The 10,174-nt window shown below is 44.5% G+C and overlaps 1 protein-coding gene across 5 annotated transcripts in view; it reads left to right on the top strand.

Moving 5' to 3' along the window:
* Positions 1 to 10,174, top strand: part of ntng1a (netrin g1a) — a 78,829-nt gene that overhangs the window by 30,243 nt on the left and 38,412 nt on the right. For all 5 annotated transcript variants that reach the window (XM_035531199.1, XM_035531200.1, XM_035531198.1 and 2 more), the window contains exon 2: positions 3,579 to 4,222. In XM_035531199.1, coding sequence (XP_035387092.1) covers positions 3,579 to 4,222 — 644 coding nt within the window. The remainder of the gene's footprint in view (positions 1 to 3,578; positions 4,223 to 10,174) is intronic.

Here is a 10,174-nt window from a genome sequence, read left to right as displayed (position 1 = left end):
CCAGAGAGGCAGCGAGCTTCTGGCAGACCCCCAGGCCTCCTCAGAGCTTGGTCTCCTGAGCTGCCCTCCGACAGATCACACATTAACATTTTAAACGAGAGAGAGAGAGAGGGAGAAATTTGTTCTTCACACTTTCTCTCTGAGCACAGAGCCAATTACACAGTAGATTTTTATGAGCGGAGTGCAGCTCCTAGTTGCTGTGATGCATAGAAATCTCATCTTCTTTCTGATTGATATCGATCTATTTTGCATGGTATATACACACCAAAAACAGGCACAGTCTCGTATGTGAAACACATTCCAGTAACAAGGTGATGGGTCTTTTTTTTTTTCTGTTTTTGTGTAACGTGTGTGTGTGTGTGTGTGTGTGTGTGTGTGTGTGTGTGTGTGTGTGTGTGTGTGTCATTTAAAACATCTAAACGCAAACGTGCATACATGCGCACTCTAAGATCCTGGATAGTCAAGCAAAATACTGAAAGAGAGAGAGAAAGAGAGAGAGAGAGAGAGATAGCAATCTGTGATCGGAGTTACGAGCCAGAAACATCTGTCACACAGAGGGATGTGTTAGATTGGTTGGCCCCATCTATCAGAGGCTGCTGTCAGCGGCCGGTGAATTTATCCACCCCAGCCGCCCCTCCCCTCTGCCTGCTCTGATGTGAATGCTGGCCTGCCACTCTCACAAACCACATCTTACTCTCTTTAGAAGCTGTGCTGGCAGACAGAAGAGGCCGAGGCTACTGCCTCCTTTCCACTTACGGGTGATTTGTATCAGGCAGGCACATGGTTTAGATTTTGATTCTATTTCTATTTCTTCTCTCACTATATAATGTATGTGTGTATTTTATATATTTATATATATGCTTGTGTGTGTGAGGGTGTATGTGTGAGTGTGTGTACCTTCGCTGTTAGCATTACCGTGCTCAATAGTGCATTAGCGTACTCTATTGACTAGTATGGCTATACTCTCTCACTCTCTCTCTTTCTCTCTCTCGCTCTCTCTCTCTCTCTCTCTCTCTCTCTCTCTCTCTCTCTCTCTCTCTCTCGCTCTCTCTCTCTCTCTCTCTGTCTGATCATTTCAAATAGGCCATCAATCCAGGCAGAGCTAATTTATCTCTAATAAAAAGAAACATTGAAAAGTTACCATTTTGTCTATAAAGCTTCTCTGTGATCCCTGTAAATGGGGTTAAATAATTGCACACACATCAGAATAACTGATATCACTGGTGCCAAAGTCAATGTTAGTAATTAGTAAAGATGTTAATCCTAATCTGATCAGGGCAGAAAGGACACTGTGATGAGGCGTATGGATTTTCACATCTGAGTGAAGATTAAAGGGAATTCAGAATTCAGAAAAATGGTGCTAATGATAATCAGAGAGGGAGCAGAGAACACAAGAGCTGATCTACGAGACCGATGGTGCAGGGCTGGAAAGAGAGTGTTTAAAAGAAACATATTAAGGGAGACTGAGGGAGGAGAAAACAGAAAATAAAGAAAGCAAGATAAATGGTTTAAATAAACTAAGAGGACAAGAGAGAGTGTGAAGAATAAAGGGAGAGAGACTGGAAAAGAGAATAAGGGAGTATAAAATAGAGAGGAAGAGGTGTTTGTGTGGTGGGGGGGGCTCATAAAATCTAGGGGCTGCCCTGATCCCGAGCTTGTCGTGCCCATTAAAAGCGTTCAGGGTAATTTCCCCGGTGGACATGGGCCCTGTTGGCACCATGAATCACATCCTGTTTCTCCACATCCTAATCGGCTCTCCACCGGTGACCTGTCCTACACGTACTGCCTGGCTGCAGAGGGGAGACACTGTAATTGTGCAATAATGTGTAATTGTTTTTCCCATGAATGGGCACGCACGCCTATGCAGTGAAGAAACATTACCGACAATACAGCTGGGTCTCATGCTCCCAGTCACAGGGGGAGGGGTATTGGTGTTTATTTATGCAGAAGTGAACAGGGATGGCTCCATTGTCCTGATGACATTGAGATGTGTTCAGATGCAAGATTAGCCCTCGATAATCAGGAGATAATCTCAGGTAATGCTTAAGATATTTCACTAAATGTTTCCAGACTACACAACACAATCACAAACCACTGTGCATCTGATAGGTGTGTGTGTGTGTGTCTCTCATTACAAAAATATACTTTCATTCATACATTCATACCCAGAGCAACTTACATTTTCAAACATGTTACAGAGGCAGGTGAATGCAGTTTTACGACTCTTGCCCAAGGACTCTTGGTACAACATGGAGCACTTGCTCAGAGGAGAGACTGAATCCTGCTCCCCTATGGGAGCGGCAGCGTGGTCACCCACTACACCATAGCAACCTCTCTGCCTCAGAGAGTGTTCAGACCAGCAGACTGCTGCTCACTCCAGTCCAGAGCTCTAGCGCCATAGCCTACAGGCAAAAGGCAAAGGCTTATTAGCAGAAACTCTTGCCTCAAGCCCTCGCTCTTTTTTTATTTTCAGCCCTCCTGCGTCACCCAGTAGTGTGTCACCATCCTGAATGGCAGAGTCACAGAGAGACACACACCTCCTGGCTGCTCTAGCACCTTGGACTCCTATCATGAGAAATTGGAGCATGTGTACCTTAAAAAGCTGACACGACCAATCCCCTCATCCCCTCAGGGACCCCCCCCCCCCCCTTTGACAACATCCCTGCTGCTTCCAGCACACACCCCTGCCAAGCCACCTCCCCGAGGAGAGGCTGAACAACCCCGTTCTAATGATTTGTGGTGTGCGATGCATGTGATGTGGTGTGGTCCAGAGGAACATTTTTAAAGCTGCATGTGGCTGAAAGCAAGCGAAGGGGACACATTCTTATTTTCTCTGGGGTCATCTTCGTTTCCATGCGCCACCTGGGTGGCAAAAGGCCATTCTGGAGCTTGCCCGCCATTTGCAGGACATTGCAGGACAATACTTTGCCCTGCAGGAGGTTTTTTTCAGTTCAGCCACACTGCCGTACCTCGGGTGTCCTTAACTGGATGTGCAGAGCAAAGCAGCCTTTATGTTGAGGAGCAATGGCTCCAAAGCACTGTCTCACTCTGCTTGTCACTCTGACCTTGGGATTGTCTGCACTCTTAATGAGCATTTCACATTCTGTTTTTCTCTCTCTCCGTCTCCCTTTTTTGTTAATCGATTAATTAATTACTTTATTTATTTATTGGACAATCACTGATTAATGTAGCCCGTAGTAGCAGAGTGTCCGGGCCTCGCATAAATTATGTGTCGAGTAATGCTATGGGCCTCACTGACTTTGGGTTTTACTGGCTAGCTGTGAGTGCAGGCTTGAGAGGAAGGGAGGCTATAAAAGCCAGGGATGGTTTGTGGTGGTGCTTTACGATGCCTCTAGAGTGCATCAAGTGTGGAGGCCCAAGCAGGGCATCACCTCCACCTGTAGCTACACCATGGTGTCCTCTCACTGCGCCTGCCCTCGGGGCACATGCTGTTTCCTACGGCCTGCCACACTCCATGCAGGGCTTCATAAAGCACAGGATGATACCAGTGTTACTGCTCCCAGTTAAGCATTCATTCCTCTCTTGTCTCTGTCTTTCTGTTGTATTCGTTTGCTCAGGAAAACCCTTACATGTGCAACAACGAATGTGATGCCGGCACTGAGGAGCTCGCCCACCCGCCTGAACTCATGTTCGACTTCGAGGGTCGCAACCCCACCACCTTCTGGCAGTCGACCTCATGGAGGAAGTACCCCAAGCCCCTCGTTGTCAACATCACCCTGTCCTGGAACAAGACCATCGAGCTGACAGATGACATCGTCATCACTTTCGAGTCGGGTCGGCCCGAGCAGATGGTTCTGGAGAAGTCTCTGGACTACGGCCGCACGTGGCAGCCCTACCAGTTCTATGCCACGGACTGCCTGGACGCCTTCACCATGGAGCCCAAGACGGTGCAGGACCTGTCGCAGTTCACCCTGCTGGACATCATCTGCACCGAGGAATACTCGCGTGGCTACGTCTGGAAGTACGACAAGACAGTGCGCTTCGAGATCAAGGACCGCTTCGCACTCTTTGCCGGTCCACGCCTGCACAATATGGCCTCACTCTATGGGCAGCTGGACACCACCAAAAACCTGCGGGACTTTTTCACTCTGACAGACCTGCGCGTCCGCCTCCTCCGGCCTGCCACCGGTGCCACCATGGTGGATGACAGCAACCTGTCCAGATACTTCTATGCCATCTCTGACATCAAAGTCCATGGGAGGTAAGGCATGACTACTCTTTCAGATCTCGGTTTGACTCTCAGAACTACTATCACTCATATAGGTTTAGTGGGTTTCACTGTTGAGTAAGAGTCTTTTTGTAATCATTTCATTGCTTGCAGTCTGTCAGGAACAGGGGTACCACTGGGTTAGTCATTATGACCTAAGGTAAATACTACAGCATAACTGTACTCTCAAGGGGTCACTTTGTGCACCCAAGTGCACCAATGTGCTTAACAGGTCAAAGTACCCATCTCTTGAGATGCAACTGGTCTCTCTTAGAGTGAACCACTCTCAGGAAAAGTGCTGTGTAGTTAAGGTGAACTTTGCCATAGTTGTGCTTTCAGAGTGGACCGAGTGGGGCTTTCAAAGTTTAGTTTATGCCTGCAGCCTTATCTGTGTAGTCATCTGTGACACCTTGATAGATTAAGCAAATTTGCATTCCAGATTTGCTTTGAAATATAGTTTTGTATGTTTGTTGATTTGTAATTTACAACTTATAATCATTCAACATTTTGAAATATGAATGACCGATATGTCTCAGGTATGATTAGAACATCTAGTAGTACATCTAGATTAGTTCAAAGTAAATAGTAAAGGAGCTGCAAAATGTGTTATTGTCATTATTATGGATCTCCTTCCAAGGAATCCTATGTCAGTTCTCTGAGGTTTAATAAAATTGGCCAGCAAGTTGCGGTAGTGAAAACTGTTGTCAGCACATATGTGTGCGCGAGCACACACACACACACACACACACACACACACACACACACACACACACACACACACACACACACACACACACACACACACACACACACACACACACAAACAAACAACACACAACACCACACATATATACCCACATACTTGCAGTGCTTACCTTAGGCCAAAAATTCCTACCATATATCAGAACAGGAATACCATCAACTCACATAAAACACCACTTACAAGCACACTGTCTCAGCCTGATAAATCTAACATGTGAGACCATGACGTAAATCTGTTGTGACACATTAAAGAGATTACTTCCTAATTATTTCTGGGGTGTGGATGATACTTTTTCTGTCATCTTTAGTGTGAGCAGGTGTTCACTGAGTGGAAATATAAACCTTAATGCTTGTTCGTTTCTTGGCACTTTAGCCCTATTGTCTGGGGTAAAAGAAGAAAAAAAAAAACAAAACACAAATTCCTCCATTATAGTACACTGAAGGTGCTATATATTTTTGACAGCAGTTTTATATGTATAAACCAAGCCCAAAACATAATAGAATTTGACAAGGTTTACTGGAACAACATGGAGACAGAGGACAAAAAAAGGAAACGCAGATCCCCTGACATACTGTGACACATAGCTTCAGCTCGACAGCCAACACCTCAAGGCTTAAAAATAAACATAAAACAGGGTGGAGACTGTGAGATTGGGGGGGGGGGGGGGTGCGTGTGAGCGTGACATAAACAGGCAGTGATGAGTGTGCACGTAGTGCCACAACACAGGGAAGGCAGGTGTGTTTTTATTCCCGAACTTCAGTCATGACATAACTCCCTCCTGAGCTTTTCAAGATCAATTATCTTGAGCTTTTCAAGATAGTCATATAAAGCAGACAAAAACATAGAGCTGCTCTTGAGGATCTGTGTAGGTTAATGGTGTTAGGTCAGTTACAGTCACTCCCAAGTGGTTCACTTAGGAGTTTAGTACTTAAAGGGCAATTAGACTGCATTACACTCACAGGGATACTTTAAAAAGTCAACATCCTCATTAGGCTCTTGTGTGTGTGTTTGGTGTGTGTGGGTAGTGTGTGTTATATATATATATATATATATATATATATATATATATATATATATATATATATATATATATATATATATATACTGTAGAGTGCAACCAATTACTAATACATCACATTAAAAGATGTTCACAATGAGGTTGAAATACAGAATGCTAGCTTTCATTTGAGAGCAGTTCTATGTGTATATGGGGTGACATTTTTTGGAATCGCATATGTTTCCAGGTTTTCAATTGTGGAGAACCACTGTCTGTACCACTTCATCCAGACTACAGCCCCAACCATTTTTACCTGTTAAACATTGAACAGAAAACACTCGTCTGTTGTCTATTTATCTATCTATCTATCTATCTATCTATCTATCTATCTATCTATCTATCTATCTATCTATCTATCTATCTATCTATCTATCTATCTATCTATCTATCTATGTCTGTGTTTGTTGTTAGTATTATTTTTAAGACTGTGACATAGGATAGTCTTCTTGCTGTCCTTTTCTTCTCTTGAGTGACCTGATCAAAGGTTTTTACATGGCCACATTTCTATTCTCAATGGCAGCACAAGTGAGCATGTAATTACACTTCTGAAAAACAACCACAGTAAGAGGTGGACAGTCAGTACCTCATGATTGGGAATCACGGCTTCAAATATTTTACCTCTCCCAAAAGGCCCGGGTTGCTAATGAGGCGAATGATATTGAGTGAATGCCTTTCTGACTGATTGATTGTTTAATGTATTGATCTATTGATCGATTTTGAAAAACACCCCCTGTAGTTTTAAAGAGGTCCTCCGGAGTTCAGCAGTAATGGTGGCGTTTTTTCTGCTGGTCATTCTCCCAACAAGAAGCCTCAGTCATGCAGCAGAGACACATAATCTCCTTAACCCTGAAATACAATTCTGTCCAGTGATGTGTGTGCGTGCACGCGTGTGTGTGTGCACTCGCGCGCAATGTGCGTTTGCGTTGTTGAGAGTGGTGTGGCCGAGGACAGGGTGGACTCAAACACAGCGTAACAGTTCTCTCTATTCTTCCCTCTGTAAGAGGAGCATGACAGGGCTCAGAGATTTGGTGTATTTCAGTTTTAAACAAAAGATCTGGTGCTTGAGCAGCCTGTGTGGTGAAGTAGACCAGAGGAGGACAGGAAGAAGTGATCACACTGCACTCTTGAAGGTGTGCTGCGTAGGGCCGGTATGAATTATTAACACTGATTTCATTACATTTCATTATGAATGATGAGCCAGCCTAAAGAGCTGGAGGAGAGGATCGATACACAACATTAGAAATAAAAACAGTGTGTGTATGCGTGTATCCATGACAAAATGTCTCAATGGTAACAGGAAAACAGGATTTTTTAAACACTTATTTATTTAGAAATGCAGCACTTTTTTACTAGCTGCTGAGGTTTGGGTTACAGTTTGGGTTAGATGTAGACATAGCTTTATATATGGTAATTAATGGAATGGCCCACTAAGATAGTACTATAGTAATCTGTGTGTGTGTGTGTGTGTGTGTGTGTGTGTGTGTGTGCGTGTGTGTGTGTGTGTGTATGTGTGTGTGTGTGTGTGTGCGCGCAAAAGAGATCAATACAGTGTAATTAAATCAGGCCTGGGGTAGGCTTCTGTAGGAAAAGTGTGAGTAGACTCTGTCAGCTCTGACACACTCTGGTCCTCAGTCACTATGTGAATTATACATTATTCCCCACACACCCTCATCTCCAGCTCCCCAACACAGCCACCACAACTCCCTCCACTTCCACAGGACAGTGCCAAAGCTAACACACCAAGACAGCTGCCACATTTACACCCAAACCCTTTGTACCTGCCAAACATGCAGTTATTGTTGTTGTTGTTGATAGTGGTGGTGGTAGTAGTAGGTAGTAGCAGTATTAGTGGTTATAGCCCTATACTGCCGATACACGTTCTATATGAACAGGGAGGTAAATGTTTCCCATTTGACAAACAGCAATGGGTCTGATACTATGAGTTTGTCAGTTAGGTAAGTGACAATCAGAATTCACTATAAAACTGCAGGAAAGAACCACAGCTTAAAAAACAATCTCTCCCCTTACCCCTCACAACAGTATTGCCCATGGAATGTCTGAAACATTCTTCCTCATAGAAATTTACATTCAGCCACATCACAGCTGAAGATTGAGAGAGAGAGAGAGAGAGAGAGAGAGAGAGAGAGAGAGAGAGAGAGAGAGAGAGAGAATGTGTCTATGTAAGAGGTAGGGTAGTAATTCACCAGTGTACAGTGATTATGTCTCTCTCTCTCTCTCTCTCTCTCTCTCTCTCTCTCTCTCTCTCTCTCTCTCTGTGTGTGTGTGTGTGTGTGTGTGTGTGTGTGTGTGTGTGTCTCTGAATGAATGGCCAGTTTTAGTGTATCTCTATGTGAGTGCTATCTGCGTCTGTGGCTGGCCAACCGTATCTCTAAACAGGCAGCTGGACCCTGGGGCCTTACAAGCCAGTGCCCACCCAGGCCAGGTGGAGTGTGAGGCCGCCTGATACGGCAGCCGCGCTCTTCACAGGTCCAGCCCTAATGGACCTTTATTGGGATTTGATTGACTTTTGACTGGCAGCTGCTGGTGGATTGCATTACATTTTTTTTATTAAAAAAGAAGTGGCAGAAAGGCTTTATGTCTGTTTATTAGATAGATATGGCTGTGGTATTGAGAGAATAGGTGTGGTTGTGGGTTTTAGAGGATAGGTGAGGTTGTGATATTGGCAAGATAAGTGTAGTTGTGATATTGTGAAGATAGGTGTAGTTGTGATATTGGTAGGATAGCTGTAGTTGTGGTATTGTGAAGACAGGTGTAGTGATATTGGCAGGATAGGTGTTCTTGTGGTATTGGTAGTATAGATGTAGTTGTGTGTTGTGAAGGTAGGTGTTGTGTTTGTTGCTGGAAAGGGTTGTCTTTCACACAGGCTTAATTTTACAGTCATGTTACACAAAATGTCCTTTTATACTTCCTTTTCATTTTTGCTTAATGTCATTTAGTTTCTTCTATTTTATGTCTCATAACGTTCACTCACACAGGATTTGAGTTCAGATTCACCTGCTGTTTGCCAGTGGTGATTAGTGGTGCTCATCCTCCAGGTAGATCTTCCAGGTCTGGAAGAGGGAAGGAGATTTCGGTTTTTGGCACACTCCCTCGCTGGTGCCGCTTTGGCTGCCATCCTCTCCCTTCCTCCGCCGGTGCATGAGAAGATGACGGATCGCTTAACTGTAGTCTGCCCCCTTTGTGCTGCTATCATGGCCTCTCTGCCCGAGGGTCAGCCGCCCCTCCCCTGGCTCCTGCACAGCCGATCCTGCACCCGAGGACTGGACGACAGATAATCTATTTGTGCTAATTTCGAGCATTTCTCCCTTTCCTGCCCCTTTCTCTTCCTCCTCTTCCTCGTGAATAAGTCATTGGCTGATGTCCTACTCAAATCACTTTCTTTTTGCATAAGCATATCCGATCCAGACGGTCACCCAAAGCTACAGCTCCCAGATCCGCTCCAACTTCTTTCCCTTAATCCGTTTTAATATAATCATGTCTTAATCATGCTGGCATCAAAGAAATATGTCTTATTTCCATTTACACACCCTTAAGGATTTGTTTAATTCAAGGCTACAGCTAAACAGCTGAAAGCTTGTTTTTATTCTGAATGATAAACATGTTCTATTTGACCTCCCTTAACAATGACAGCTATGATTCCTTTGTGTGTCTAATGTAAGTTCACCAGCGAGTCATGTGGCATTGTGGGAAATGTAGGCTGGGAGACTTGGTGGCAGTGGCGGCAGGAGGAGGGAGGGTGATGAAGTGTAATTACACACCCGATCGATTCCGGCACCTCGTTCATCATTCCGTCACACTGTTATCCACAAACACCATTTCCATATGTCAGCTCACCCAAGAAAACAATTTCATATGTAAAAATACACACTTGGCCTAGCAGCTTCACAAGCTGTATCAACAAGGCCATTCCCCCAACGGAGGGGGTGTTGGGGGCAAATTAAGCCAGAGAGAATTTTCACCCTGGCTTCTCTTTGGTGCCCCAAACGTACTCAGTCATTCAAGTGTCATCTTTCTAGGTCCCCTGCTAGAGCTTGCACCCGACACACTTCGGAGAGTACATTCGAAGATTTTTTAACCTTCTTGAGAGTTGTGTGTGTAAGGAAAA

Source organism: Electrophorus electricus, chromosome 10 (genome assembly GCF_013358815.1).
Source record: "Electrophorus electricus isolate fEleEle1 chromosome 10, fEleEle1.pri, whole genome shotgun sequence".
NCBI lineage: Eukaryota > Metazoa > Chordata > Actinopteri > Gymnotiformes > Gymnotidae > Electrophorus > Electrophorus electricus.
This window is presented reverse-complemented; position numbering and strand designations above follow the sequence as displayed.